General features: G+C 44.3%; 1 protein-coding gene, 1 long non-coding RNA gene and 1 other non-coding gene across 4 annotated transcripts in view; 1 reads left to right on the top strand and 2 right to left on the bottom strand.

Moving 5' to 3' along the window:
• The window catches only part of TOX (thymocyte selection associated high mobility group box), a 296,795-nt gene extending 284,671 nt beyond the window's left edge, over positions 1-12,124 (bottom strand). For both annotated transcript variants that reach the window (XM_060116132.1, XM_060116131.1), the window contains exon 1: positions 11,737-12,124. In XM_060116132.1, coding sequence (XP_059972115.1) covers positions 11,737-11,838 — 102 coding nt within the window. In that variant the 5' untranslated portion in view covers positions 11,839-12,124. The remainder of the gene's footprint in view (positions 1-11,736) is intronic.
• Positions 12,125-12,742: 618 nt separating this feature from the next.
• On the top strand, positions 12,743-14,176 carry LOC132500839 (uncharacterized). Its single transcript, XR_009534084.1, has 2 exons — positions 12,743-12,875; positions 13,163-14,176. It is a non-coding gene; the product is annotated as an uncharacterized LOC132500839 (long non-coding RNA).
• LOC132501101 (U6 spliceosomal RNA) lies at positions 13,844-13,950 on the bottom strand. Its single transcript, XR_009534141.1, has one exon. It is a non-coding gene; the product is annotated as a U6 spliceosomal RNA (small nuclear RNA).
• Positions 14,177-15,067: the final 891 nt, after the last annotated feature.

Consider the following 15,067-nt stretch of genomic DNA (forward strand, 5'->3'; position numbering starts at 1 on the left):
CCTGCCAACAGGCCTTCAGGGCACAGTGTGATATTTTGAAAAACACTCTGAATTCCATATGAACAGATTCTAGAAGCCTATGTGTATACAACAGGTTTTTAAAGAACATTAGAAAAAACAGCTTAGGTTGGAGCTGATGAGCCATGAAAAATAGATGTGTTTTAACTGTTTGGTATCCTTGCAAGTAGGTGTTAAAGAATATTATTCTCTAGGGTGGGTTTCTCTCTCTCTCTTTCTCTCTCTCCTTCCCTTTCCCAGCCCCCAAAACATCACGTGTGCTTTGCATTTCACATAAAATCTTTCTTTTGTCAGTTCCTTTGTTGGTGCAAAATTGGCAGCAGTTCAAATTCAAAGTACTCCTATTCATTTACTGACCAATGTCATTCTAGTTCACATCAGCCAGCGAGCTAAGCTCTAAAAACATAAAAGACTTGCTTCACCACCGACGAATAATGTGTACATTTTTACAGAGCTTAAACCTTAATGCTGTCCCTGAAACTAACAATACAGTATATCTTATCATCCCTTTTTCACGAGCAGGCAGCTGCTGAAATGCTTGCCACTTCAAAATATCAACTGCTTGCCAGTTTTCCTACACACACCCTGTCAAACTCATGTACATTGTGCAATGAAAATGGTGCAGGACTGAAAGCTAGAAATTGTGTCCAATTCTGCTGTAAGGGTATGATGTGCACAGAACAATGTATGACAACCGTAGAGACTACAAACAATGGCACCGGAGCCAGGAACTTCATAGATCACAACTGCGCCTGTACATATTTCATTGTAGGCATTATGTATTTAAAGCATGACAAATGTACCCTCGTACATTATGTTCTGCACAAACAGAAGCTCCTCCCACCAGATCGCCTTTTGCGTTTCTCTTGGTGATGGAAACACAGTTGAGTTTCCTTTCTTTTTCTTCTCTTGAAACATTTAAGGTTCTCAAGCCCTAAAGGAAAAAGACACACTCTCACAAACACACACACACAAGGTTATCAAAATGAATAACAGAAAACAGAAGACAATAATACAAGATGAGAAAACGAGATCTTAACATTTTTGGCTGCTCTCTGAGGACACAAAAGCAAGGATTATCTTAAACACTAACCAAGGGTGTCAAGAGAACTACACTATCACTATGCCTATAAATTGTTGTCTGCCCAATTTTAATGCAGATAAGTGCTGGCTTATTGATTTGCATGATTTTCTAGCAAAATGGAATTCCCACGTGAATATGTTGTGTGCAGAAAATATGGTTTAAGAAGCTCTTACTATTATTGCTTCCCTATGCCAAAAGAACAATTAAGCAAATAATATTTCACTACTGTTTCAGGTCTACAAACTAATGTGGATTCCTGTCTGTTTAGACTTTAAATATCCCTTCCTGTTTCCCGATTCGCTCTGTTTACTTTAAATGATTCTGCTTATTGAAAAGTTGATTTTCTTCCAAATGTCTCTTTAAATAACATGTAAAATCTGAAAACGTTCTCCCTCTGGAACACACCTACTCAATTACAAAGGGGTTCGTGGCTATACCAACCTCACACTAATTCAGTCAATGACTGTGGAAATGGAAACATGTTTATGGGAGAAGATTAGTATGAATCTACATTCATCTCCTCCACAACCTCGCTTAGGTTACAAAACCTTTATCACACAAGTAGCTTGGAGTGGAATTAACTGACTCGAAGCGAAGGAAGATGAACAGATATGTTTTCAAGGTGTTAATAAATATTTTGGAAAGAGAATAGGTAGTTTAGGTGCTTAGAGGTGCTGACCTTTGCTGTGTTGATTAGTGGGACAATGATGCATTATTAACACACAGCAGCTGTACCTGAACTGCTGCCATGAATATAATAGCCTTTTACAGCCATCAGGGGAGTGAGGTAGGAGGCCTCTATTAACCACTAGACATGATTAGCACATTATGTGAACTTTAGTAGGCAAATTATCTCTTATTGAAATAGAATGTTGGTTATAACTAATTATAAACATGATTTTTAAAACTTCCCAGTGAACAACTCAGTGTTTTACTACCGTTCAGCTCATTATTGGCTGGTAATCGACAAAAATGGGTTCTATTATGGGATGTACTTACAGGAGCTGAATCTCCAAAGGCAGACCTTGTCACCGAAGGCTGACTTTCAAATTGTTTGGCATTACAGGTTCAGGGATATTAGCATACATGCAAACTTTCTCTCTTTAATTAAGTCAAACTGTTCATGAACTAGAAAAGCTGCTTTGGGAATTTTCTTCCTCTTTATTTCTGTAATCAGTTCTTAAAAGATTAGTTTTGCAGTAAATTTTGGAGAGTTACCTTGAAAAATAACAGCATAATTTATTTCAAAAAGCTTAATTTTGGGAGAGTAAAGATTATCCCATTAGCCTTAGTAAGTGAACACGGCACGGAGAGTCCATTATGAACAGTCTTTTATGCCCTGGCAGAAAGTCTTTAACATAAAATAAATCATTAGCTTTGATATTAAGCTTCTAGTATCTGCAGGTTTCAATGATTAATGTTCATGACTGCATCTGCCAAATGATAAAATATACGTTTTGTTGAAAGGTTATCCTGCCTCTTTATTATTAACATTTCTCTTTATACAATTGTTCCTGGCATTTTAGGCAGAGGCATACATACTGGTATAGAAGGAAAGAACTGGTTTATGCAATGGCTTGGAGATGCCAGTGCATCTAACACTTTATCCATCATTTTTCAAATTAACCATTTAACTGAGTTAAAGGACTTAAGGAATTCAGGTGGTATGCAGATATGCTTTCAATGTAATTGGACTATCTTTAGACCCAGTTGGTCCATTCTTTAATTAATCTTGCACATTATATTTCCCATCTCTGACCCATATATCAGAGGAAGGTAGTGAGGGGCAAGCTTGCTTGCCTGAAGTCAGGAACTGCAAGAGGGCATTTCCCTCCGGAGCAGGTATTCTCAACTTTATTTCATCTTCTTACACAGCATCATAGGCAACAGCTTCCATGGTAGCATCTCTCATTAGGTGCACTGACTCGCAATGCAGAAAGGGAAAAAGACGCCCCCTGGGGGCTTATCAATATCTGAGAGAGGGAGATTACAGGCTACCTATGTAGCTACACACACCTCATTTTCCCCAATTCACCTTCGACCCTCTAGAAAGGTTATTCTTTTCACTCCTTTCCTGAGAGAGTCACTAGTCTACCACTTTGGAAGACACATTCATTCAGTAAGGTAGCAGAAACAGAAGAAATGGACTGAGAAGATGGTATTTTTCTAAGGTCTACCACTGTTTGAATTTTTTAACATCTTTCCTCGTGTGATTTCTAAATAATCTACCTGTGTTGACTCCTTGATTCTCATAAAGGTGCCTTGATACAAACATTAATTATTTCCTACTGTGGATACATGGAAGATTGGGACACAGGTGGATTAAAGGTTTTAGTTTCAGAACTTTTACCAGACATCAGAGTCAGGCTTCTGAAGAGAATGGGAAACAGAGCGGGAGGGAATCATATCCTTTCAGGGTTATATTTATTTTGCCTAAGGGGTAAGTCAACACAGGTTCAAGAGCCCCAGTTTTTATATGAAATCTTCAAGAAGAGTCTTTTCTTCAGAAAGGCCTAGGTGTTCCTCAGAAAAGATCCAGTTCTTTAGTCTTATTAAGGTATAATTTGCCCAATTAAAGCCCTAGCATCGTGAAAAGCATCGTCTCATGTGAAATATGGCGACATTTCTTAAAAAGGAGTGGTAATGGGGCACATTCCTACTGACCAGTATGATTGCCTTTGTTGTACACGTTGCGAGATTCTGCCATTTATGATAAATTCTCATGCATCTATGGGCAGAATATATCCAGGACCATGAGAGAGACAGAAAAACACATGCTCACCCAAACACACACACACACACACACACACACACACACCAATTTCTCTGACTAGGTAACTTCCAGATAGGGGCTCAAAGACTTTAATGGAAAAGTATTCCATGTAGTAGCTGATAGTGCTACAACTGTGGATCAGATACCTGTAACTTATAATCACATAGTAACTCAAAACATTTTATATTTTCTTGGCCACTAGCAAAGCTTCTTTTTTTTTTTTTTTTTTTTGCGGTACGTGGGCCTCTCACTGCTGTGGCCTCTCCCGTTGCGGAGCACGGGCTCCAGACGCGCAGGCTCAGCGGCCATGGCTCATGGGCCCAGCCGCTCCGCGGCATGTGGGATCTTCCCAGACCGGGGCACGAACCCGTGTCCCCTGCATCGGCAGGCGGACTCTCAACCACTGCGCCACCAGGGAAGCCCCTAGCAAAGCTTCTTATCAGCCAACCATGGCCCTAGTTTATTTAGGAGTCCTTTCAAGACAGATTCATCGAAGCACATAACTCAAGAAAGAAAAACAATAAATACTTGGCTAATGCAGAAGCATTAAAAACTCCAAAGTGAAAAATGGACAAACAGAAAAGCATTAACAGTGACACTGGTTTCATGACCTTTGTTATTATAAATATAAATCAATGACGATGTTTCATAAGTACAATGGAAATCTGAAGATAGATTTTAAAAGTTAACTTTTTAATCAAGGAAGGGAAACTTGCCTTACTTGCCTATTCAAACTAAAGAGATCTGGGAAAATATCCACACCTCCTCCAGTGATAGAGCAGGGGGTTTCTTTCTGGCATCATCCCTCCTCTGATCTTTTCTGCTACACCATCAACATCCAGGCACAGAGCAATATAATGTTCCCATTTTCAAAATGAATGCTATAGGGAGGAAAATGTTATAACCAGGAAAGTCTCATTCAGGTTAATGTGAATTCCATGTCTCAAAGTATTACAGAAGAACTGCTATAATTAACAGTCTTTTGGCACTTCCATTATAAACCACATTTCTAAGCAGTTTATAACTCAACTGTTTTTAATGAGAAATTACTCTTTGGGAAGAAACTTGGCATGCATAGTTTAAAACAAAAAAATGCTCAAATTCATTCGGGCAGACGTAAGCTGCAGCATCCTGGTGCTCAGCTTTCCTAGTGGGACAGTCCATGTAAAAAATGCACTGTCTACAGCTGGCCCCATCAACCAATGGAGAACAAAGGCTATCTGACTCTGGAAAGTGCACCTTCAAAGCAAAAGATCAACTGAAAATACAATTGTTCTTGGGCATCCTCTGGGGACTGGCTCCAGGACTCCCCTCGGATACCAACATCTGAGGTTTCTCAAGTCCCTTATATAAAGTGGTGTAATATTTGCATATAACCTACACACATCCTCTCCTATATTTTAAATCATCTCTGGATTATTTATAATACCTAAAATAATGTAAATGCTATGTTAATAGTTGTAAATACTATGTAAATGATATGTAAATAGTTGCTGCTGGTGCGCGGCAAATTCAAGTTTTGCTTTCTGAAACTTTCTGGAAATTTTTTCCCGGAATATTTTCCATCCAAGGGTGGTTAACTTGCAGATGTAGAACCTGCAGATATGGAGAGCCGACTGGATATCAATAACATCAAAGTGGAAGTAAATAAGAGAAAAAGTATCTTCAAGATAGGTAAAAGTAAATATTCCCCATGTTAAAATTTTGTTTAAATTCAGTTTAAACAAGGTAGCTTTCAAACATTTAGATGCTTCATGTGGAAGCTTCTTGCAGGCAAGATTATAGTTATGGTTTGGGGGGCCACAGTATTTGTTAACTATGGTTTACCACAACCTTGTTTTCTCCTAAAGGTATACATTTTAGATTCTTAGATTTGGTTGTATACAATATAAGTTTTATCTTAAACAACTGACAATATGTTTTAAATGTAAATGTTAATAACATTTAATGAAGTCATGATAACTATATTTAATTTTCCTTGAGGTGTAAGTTAACTATTCTACCTTACGACTTCCCAGAAACCCTGAGATTCGCGTTTGGATAAGCTAAGATGTAGGATGATAAAAGTAATTAGTTAAATAGGTTCTGCATTTCCAACTATTCCCATCTTAGTCACCTATGCATATTGTGATAAGAACACATAAATAGGCCAACCCACATACTCACTGTAAGTGTAATTCAGCTAACTTACTATGTGCAACTAAACATCAGGAGATCACAGTCCCACTTTCATACTATTTTAGAGTCTAAATAAAGATTTTTCACAGATAGGGGATGTTCAAGGAGCTGATTTCAAGCTCTAAATACACTGCATAACATGTGCGGGGAGAGGTGAACTATGAGAGCTTAGAAATACCCACCATGGTTCTCCTCTCGGCATCATGTCTATGTTTTCTTAGTCTATTATTCTAGGCTCCAATGTCATTCATTCAGATGGGGAAAAGGAGGGTAGCCTAGTTCAGGATTTTAAGAAGTGGATATGGGCCTGAGGACTGGCAGATTCCAACTTCCTTACCCCAAAAAAGGTCAGAGAGTGGAGGAAGAATAGATTTGTTAACACGGTTATGATAACAATGACGGCAAGTAGAAAAGGGAGCATGGCGGCCAAGGTAGCCATGATGGTGAGCCACGTATCTGAGGAGAGGGAGGGCTTCAGGTTCGAAAGTACACACCGCCCAGGTTCAGACCCAGACTGGGAAGGAGAAAAGCAGGGGAGGGGGAGTCGTTCCAGGATTGGGGGTGTTTGGGAAGGGGGTGAAAAGGAGGGAGGGAAGAGGCACCAGACGCACAGACAGAGCAGCTGCTGAGGGCAGGCTTCCATCAGGGCAGGAGGATCTCCAATAGCTGAGAAATATCCCCAGGGTCTTTTCAACTTTCTAGGAAGTTAGCAAAAGGTTGGAAAGCAGTAGAATAAGTCATCCTTCATAGCTAAAGAAGATTCTCACCCCTACCCCAATTCTCTAACACATCCCTTTCTTGAATTGAGCCTATCACACAAAAAAAAATGTAGGCCCACAAGAAATAGTTCCACACACCAAAACCAACATTTGAGACCCAGTTCTGGTACCAAGAAAACCATTGTTAAACTTGGAACTTTCCCTACTTCTTTCAGGTTCAAGTACCTTACTTCTTTCCTCTGTTCTAAGCCCTTGCAATTATGTCATTTAAAAAAAAAAAAAACTACAACAGGCAACTGAGATCATATTTAAATATCAGTTTAGTTTTTCCAACTAAGCAAAATATCAAAACGTTCCTTAATATCATCACTCAGTAACTTCTAACACACACGATAAACTGTGAGAACACTAAACCATGCAAGCTATGTTAGAAATAACATCATGAGCTCCAAAGCTCATAACTGTAATTGTTGCCTAGACATTTAAAATCGGAGTTTATGACACTGAAATATCCCACAAAGTCAAGATAGCTAGCTACATTTGAGGGTTTTGTATGCGATCTGATTTAGTGGCCAAAACCATATGATTGCTTAGCTTATGCGCTTACCTATAAATGTATTTAAAACATATTTAAAGACCTCAAAACTTATGAAAGATGCCAGCTTAATAACACTCTCATGGGAGTTTTAATTACACTGACGATGTTCAGAGCATTGACTATGAATTTCCCAGAGTCCTAGGAGTTATGGGGGAGGGTGGAGAGCTAATCAAGCGTGATGCCCTCAATTGCTTATAACCCTCCCCTTCCTCCTCCTCCTTTTTCTTACATTTATTAAAGTAGAAATAATGACTCCATCATAACGTGCTTGCAAATCCTGTATTTTAGATAGGATGAGTTTTGCCACATTAAAGTACAATCCATAATACTCTAAATAGGAAAATAAACTCGAAGGAGATTTTGCAGAGATGATAATAAATCTTGTTTTTCTCAGAAGTTATCAAATGTCTAATGTTAGCCCTGACATTTTAACGCCGAGTTCATCACCAATAGGCCCTTCCTCCTATGTTTATGTGAAAAGATTATACACTGTCCTCCCTCATTTCAATGATAAAAGCACAATATTCCAAACGCCCATTATTCTTCACTCTGTATATAGCCAGTATGGGTTTGTGTTTTGAACTTCCTTGTGTCTAAATCAACCAAAGAAAGATTCAGGACCTGATTCCACAAAAGCAACCGCTGAGAACAGTAAAGACCATTATTTCCTCTCCCACTGCTGGCAGAGGTCAGCATCCCTGTCATTAGCCATGTCATAACATAATTGTATTACTACTCCTTCTGTGGGCAGATACTGAGCAATAACTGAACACATCATATCATTGCAAAAATGAAAAAGTGCCACTTCTTTGTCCCAATTTAGCATAAAATCAGTGAAAACAATCTTCAGAAATGACACTGCACTAAGAAACTGAAAGGAACTGTTATTACTCTGTGGGTATGTATTTAAACTGATGCTCTGACATCTTCAACTAGAACCAAAAAAGAGGAGTCTATTTTACTACTGGACTCCAATTGTGAGCTCCTATAATCCAATTTCTTTTGGTAACATTCAGCTCAATTAAGGGATACACTGTTACTTAAAATGGCTTTAATTAAACAAAACTCCAGTATGGTACCCATCTCTCAATGTCTGAAATATAGCCATGCTTTAAGTTGCCAGAGGTGACCACTGTTACTTCCAGCCTACATGTTTCTGTCCAGTCTATGAGCTACACTGCTATTTCAAAGGCTGACCTATATACAGCAACGTGCCATCCGTTCTGGCTGTTTGTATAAGAGATGCCTCGCACAGTTGCCATAACCAGCATTGTTGCATTGTTCTCACTTTTCTCCTGCAATGGGCTATGTGAAAATGGAGGCCAGTTTGCATAGTGAAGTGCTCATAACGTAATGCGCTCTCATGATAGAGCGATACTAAATTAAACTGTTTTCCAAAAAATTCCTCCTACAGAGTTTATCAACTGAACAATGTAAGTAGTGTTTTGGCAATCTATAGAGCAGCAGTGCTGGTAAATGTCAGCAAAGTAAAACCACCTCATTTTAGTTTAGAAAAGCTTCAGGAAGAGGATATTCATTTTCTGGATTAGGGTCTCTTCTGACATTGAAAAAAATGTCACTGGAGAAACTAGTTACAACTGTGTGATGCTGAAGCACAGAAAGATACTGGTTCCGCTGGGATTCAGCACACTGACTTTAGTAAAGTGTTGACAGATTTAAAATAAAGACAATTAGTAATTTATGATCTTATCATCCTACTGAAAACAAATAACCTGACAAAGTGACTGTTTCTTGTAATAAACTACGTATTCATGACACCTCTGAAAGAGACAAGGTTTACTTTGCAGTCTCGTCTCTCTGGGAGAAGTCAGGTCCAACCTGTTTTTACTAAATGTGGATACAGATTTCTTATTTCACCTCTTTCAAACTTCTGCCCACCTTTCAGATCCCTGCAGATCTACCTGAGTCCCTGTAAAAATGAATTCTGGTTGACTACATTTTAAGCAACTAAAACTGTGGAGTTGGACAGAAATTTTGTGCCAATGCTAATCATGATGGAGTGGAAAACACTAGTGCCCGGGTTTTCTGGGGCCTAGCAAAGCTACTCCGTACACTGAGTATAAGCAGGGATCAGTGACAAATATATTTGTTAGACTGCTACCCAGAGAAAGGCAGGAGCAGACATCCTGTGAGAAACATTTCCTGGAAGTCTCTTCCTACTATTAAAAGTGTATCTTATGACTGTGCATCTTTAAAAATCCATTATTCCCTGGATAAGTAAAATAGAAGACTTGCATCCAGTCTATAGAAAGGGTGGCTAATTTGCATTTTAAAAGAACAGTTTGCTCCTCATACACCGGGTGACTTAAAAGGAACTTCAATGAGCTAGTAAAGAAATTCTGAAGACTTTCTAAATTAATTTATTCAATTCACAGCACAACCCACTAAAATTATTTAAAGCACTTAATTGGAAAATTATTTAATATATTGGAGTAATTCTTGATTTTCCAAAGCATTTAACTTTTAAATTAAATCTGACCCTACTATCACAAGAATGACGAGTGAAATGTGTCTCCAAGTCATTACCTTCTTTTTGGAGCCTAAAATCACTGATAAATTTAATAGGATTTGTCCAGTTTCATTGCCAAAATGTTTCTGACCTTTTGGTTCCAATTACTACTGCGGAATATGTCTTTACTATCCCAGATAAGATGCTACTTTATTATTATCGTCAGTAGTAGCAGTGTTACAAGCAAAAATAAAACGTTGCAAACACAAAAGACCTGCTCATTAAGGCAAAACAGACTGTATTACCAACAAATAATGAAACTTCGTCACGCAAACTTCTCTGGCCAAAGTTACCCATGCCTTCCAACTTGCCCCTAGCTAAAGGGCCCCTTCCTGCAGGATGAAAAGCCTTTCTGCCTTGCACAAGACTAGATTTCCCTGGTTTCTAACTTGCCTAAACATCATCAACACATGCACATCCCTTTTCCTGGGTTTTGCACTGTACACACGGCATCGGGGAGCTTCTCCACGGGGTGATATAACTCACAGCTGTGTGTGTGTGCGTGTGTGTGTGTGTGTGTGTGTGTGTGTGTGCGTGTCGACTGACCAAGACTCGGGAGTTGCGAGTTCGTTGCGTGATGGGGAGCCCGGGGGCTGAGGATGCAGCGCGCTAAATACCTCTGTATCGCGTAAAAAAGCTGTTTGATGATGACTCGCCACCAGGCAAATGTTACTAGTCCCAACGATTTATCCAGCGGAATTCACCGAGGGGCCGACACGTAATTGCTCGCAGGGGCTGGGATATCTGACAGGGTTACCACGGGGCGGGAACTGGGCGTCTAAACCTCTCGCCCTGCGTCTCAGAGAACTCCATTCTCCCCGCCACGTTCACCGGGCGGGACTGCTTAGACACGTCCAAAAAGCCCGAGGCGAGGACAGCCGTGGACCTGCGGCTGCTCTCGGAGTCTGGTCCCCGCGCGTCCTGCCTCCGCGGGCTGGGAGTTCGAGGAACCCCGAGAGTCACCCCCTCCCTACGTACGCCCTGACTGCTGCATCCTTCGGACGAGCGGACCTCCGCAGTAGCCCCGGTCACCCTCACGGCCCACCTCGCCCCGGGCCCCCGCGGCCTCGGCACCTGGGGTCACCGGACTGTGAGCATAGTCCAGCCCGGGACCTGCTCCAGCCCCGCGCCGAGGCGGCAGCTTTGGACGTGAACGCGACGCGCTCGCCCGGCTCCTAACAAACTTGCTGTTTCTGCGCGCACCCCCGGGCGGGAGCTGTCCCCCGGCCCTGGCGCCCCGGCGGCACCCCGGCCCGCAGGCCGGCGCCCGGACCGGTTCGGGAAAACAAAAGCGTTGCGGAGCGCTGTGCCCGGCGGGGGGCGGGGGCGTCTCCCTGGTCCCGGCACCCCGACTCCCGGCAGCTCCCCTGGCAACTAATCCAGGGCGGGGAAGCGGTGCCACGAGCCCCCGCCGCCGGGAGAGCAGGGAGGGAGGGAGAAGGGGAAACCAGAAAATAAACGGAATTCTCCCGCTCTCTGCCTGCGTTCCCGGACCCCAGACACACCCCCAAAGTATTCCGCCGTTCTTTTCTAATTTTTTTCAACGCCCCCCCCCGCAAACCCAGGCAGGGAGCCTTAGTCGCGAACAGCAGGAAGGAAAGGATCGAGCAAATCGTGTCACTTTCCGCACCATCGCGGGGCCGGGCAAAGCCCGGGAGCGGCTCCGCAGTATTTACTCCCCGAGGGCACGCAGGGCAGCCGCGGGCTGCGAGCCGAGCGCGCCCGGGACCGGCCTCGGGCGAACGACCGCCCGGCCGCCCAGTGGGCTCGCCGCCGCCGCCCCCCTCCCGGGACCGAGCAGTCAGAACACGGCGGAAACAAAAGCAGAGCATTCACCTTGTTGCAATAGTAGGGGTCCAGGCAGGGAGAAGGTCCCAGACAGGGAGCGTCGGGCGCAGCGGCGGGCTGGGCTGGAGGTGGATAAAATCTTACGTCCATTTCACTTTCACATCAAGCAACTCCTTTTCTTTGCCTTTTTCAAAAAAGTGTCCAGCAAAACAAGCTTAGACGGAACAGAGAGAGGTGTCTGGACTCAGGAGTAAGAGAAACACCTTCCTTCCCTCACATCCGTTTGTGGTTTGTTTAAGAAGAAGAGGAGAAAAAAAAAAAAAAAAAAGAAAAAGAAAAGGGGGGGGGAAGCGCTCAACTCTCCCCCAAGCCGCGGCGCGCACCCGTCGGCGCCGAGCGCGCAGCCTGCTCCGCCGCCGCCGCCTCCCGGCCCCGCCGCCGCCGCCGGGCAGGTAACTTCATGCGCTCATTGTCCCCCCCGCCCGCCCCCCCATCCCCGCCTCCCGCGCCCCTCGCCGCCCGGCACACGCGCTCGCGCTCGGGCTCTAGGTACTGGGCGTTTTATTGGAGTCTCTGAGTTTCTCTGCTTTGAGTTTATTTTCTCCACCTTGGAGGCCTGGGATGGGGGGAGGACTGGAGAGGGAGACGGGGCGGGAGGTTGGGGGTGTGAGCGCCCGGGGCCGGGCGGGGTGGAGTGCGCGGCACGACGCGGGCTGCTCGCGGCCCAATGGCGGCCGCTCGGGGCCGGGGGCCGGCGGAGGGTGGAGCGAAGGAGGAGGAGGAGGAGGAGGAGGAGAGCGCTGCCGGGCCCGGGCCGAGGCGGCGGGACCCCGGGGAGCCTCCGCTGCGCCAGGGCCGCGCTCCTCCGGGCCAGCGCGTCGCACACAAAGGGGCCGGCGAGCCCGAGCCAGCTGCGGCCGTGGGGCACGGCGGGGAGCGCGCAGCCAGGGGGCGCTGTGGCGCAGCCCGCCCCGCAGCCCCGCCCCGGCCCCACCCCGCTCCCAACGCCCCCTCCGTGGCCGTCCCCACCTCTTTCTCTGCGTCCCGCACCTCCCGCGGCGTGGCCGTTCCCCACCCCGCTGTCTGCTCCCCCAGCCCTATTCCCACTCTCTGGTGGAGGTGACTTTTCCAAGCAGCGCCGCTCTCGGGGCTGGGAGCCCTCAGGAAGCGCCAACCCTCTGCGTGCTGTGAGTGGGCCACTGTCCCAGGGACGCGAACGGACTTCAGGGTGTGGATGGGCTGGAAGGGTCTCCCCTCTCCTGCTGCTCGCTCCCGCCTCCAGGCCTCGCCTCCCCGTGATCTCTGTCCCTCAGGAGGGTTTGCGAAGGCTAGGGCTGCCTTAAGGACTCGCGAAAGACCACAGGGGTAGTTCAAAGGGTAAATAGAAAAACAATGATCAGCACACAAGATTGGGCTAGAGGGAAAACACGTGGGTTTGCTAATTGCCCATTACTGGATTCTTGTCCTTTTCTAGTTGGAAGCCCAGTAATTCTCTTGGAGGTCCACGGAAGACCTGGAATCAGCCTCCCTCCCTATTTCTCTGTTCCGTAAGTGGGACGAGGAACGCTCCAGTCACGTTTTCCCGCCTTACTTCTCAAACCCGGAAACTCGGAACTTCGTATCTCCTGGTGGTTGGAAAGTTTGGCGGATCTTGGCCGCTGTCCAACAGATTTATTCCCGGGGCTCTGTCCTTGGTGGGAACTCCAACAGGAGTGGGCGATAGTTACCTTCCCAGGAGGGAGCAGCCCCGTACACTGGACACAAGGCCCTACAAAGAAGCCTGGAAATACTTCATCTGTTCCACTTGTTTCTGGTGCCAAGAAGGATACTAATAACATTTCACCACCGGGCACAGCCTTCTAGTGCACGTTGATTGCCAACTGCTCCGTGTAACTTTCCCATAGCTATGTTGCTTCCTCTGCAATTGAGAGCATCAGTCACGTACAAGCAGAGAGATCTGCAAGAAAATCTATGAGGACAGTATAAGGAATGATAAAATGAACATCACTGGGCGTCTATACATGGCTCCTTTAGGAACATTTTGTTAAGCATTGCTTTATACTTCTTACAGCCTTTTTCTTGTAAGCCATGGTTTTCTTTCTTCCCCTCATCATTTTTTTTAAAACATCTTTATTGGAGTATAATTGCTTTATAAAAAAACATGGAACGCTTCACGAATTTGCGTGTCATCCTTGCGCAGGGGCCATGCTAATCTTCTCTGTATCGTTCCAATTTTAGTATGTGTGCTGCCGAAGCGAGCACACCCTCATCATTTTTGTAAGTGGCAAGAATCCAGCTTTCTCCCTACCTCCAGATTAACATGGTGCAGATTGGTGTAGGGAGAGAGAAGTGTAAGAAAAAATAATTTTTGCCCACTGGATTCAGAAGAACCTCCATATTTCCAGATCATTCAAGGCACAAAATAAAAAAGTAAGAAGTAGAAAATATGTTCTTTCTTTAAATAAAGGTCTTTATAATAAAATTTAAATGAAGTTTTGTGGTTTGTAACATCAGTGTTCAAATTTCAATTGTAGATTCTAAAATGTGCCTATATGCATTTTCTTCCATGATTAAAAAAAAAAACCTTTTAGGTTTAAATTAAACATTTCTAAGCTGAAATTTCTGTCAGCGATCCAGCATTTATTACCATCGTATTACACCTCTTCAAAATTGGATTTTTAAAAACTTCCTTAGCATCTGTAATTGATTTCTGTTCGATGGCCTTGCGAACATCAGAAGATGAAATAGTTCAGGGCGGAAACAATATTATTATCAACATCTTGACACCTGGGGGAAGATAATGATGTCTCCACTTTGCTCCACGGACTTACCACTTTCTTCTGTCTCAAGGGAAGATAATGATGTCTCCACTTTGCTCCACGGACTTACCACTTTCTTCTGTCTCAAGGGAAAATCCACGTGCAGTGTGTAGAGTCAAAATGATGTGTTTGTGTGTGCGTGGCGTGGTGTTATGGGTGAGAATGTGAACCGTTGATAAAAAGGCTCTTCACTCCAATCACTCATATATGGAGAGTAGCCCCTGAAGGTCAGTGGGGAGTGGAGATGAAAATGGTGTGAATGATCAGTCATGCCTGTGTGATGAGGTCTCCATAGAAATCCCAGAAGTACGGGGTTCAGAGAGCTTCCAGGTTGGTGAAGAGTGGAGATGCTGGGAAAGTGGTGGCCCCGGAGAGGGCATGGAAGCTCTGTGTCCCTTCCCAGGTACCTTGCCCTCTGTAGCTCTTCCATCTGTTTGTTCCTCTATATCCTTTGTAATACCCTTACATATTCAACTGGTAAACAGTAGTCAACTGTTTTCCTGAGTTCTGTGGGCCACTCCAGCGAATTAACCAAACCCGAAGAGGGGGCCATGGGAACC

Source organism: Mesoplodon densirostris, chromosome 13, assembly GCF_025265405.1.
Source record: "Mesoplodon densirostris isolate mMesDen1 chromosome 13, mMesDen1 primary haplotype, whole genome shotgun sequence".
In the NCBI taxonomy this organism is placed as follows: domain Eukaryota; kingdom Metazoa; phylum Chordata; class Mammalia; order Artiodactyla; family Ziphiidae; genus Mesoplodon; species Mesoplodon densirostris.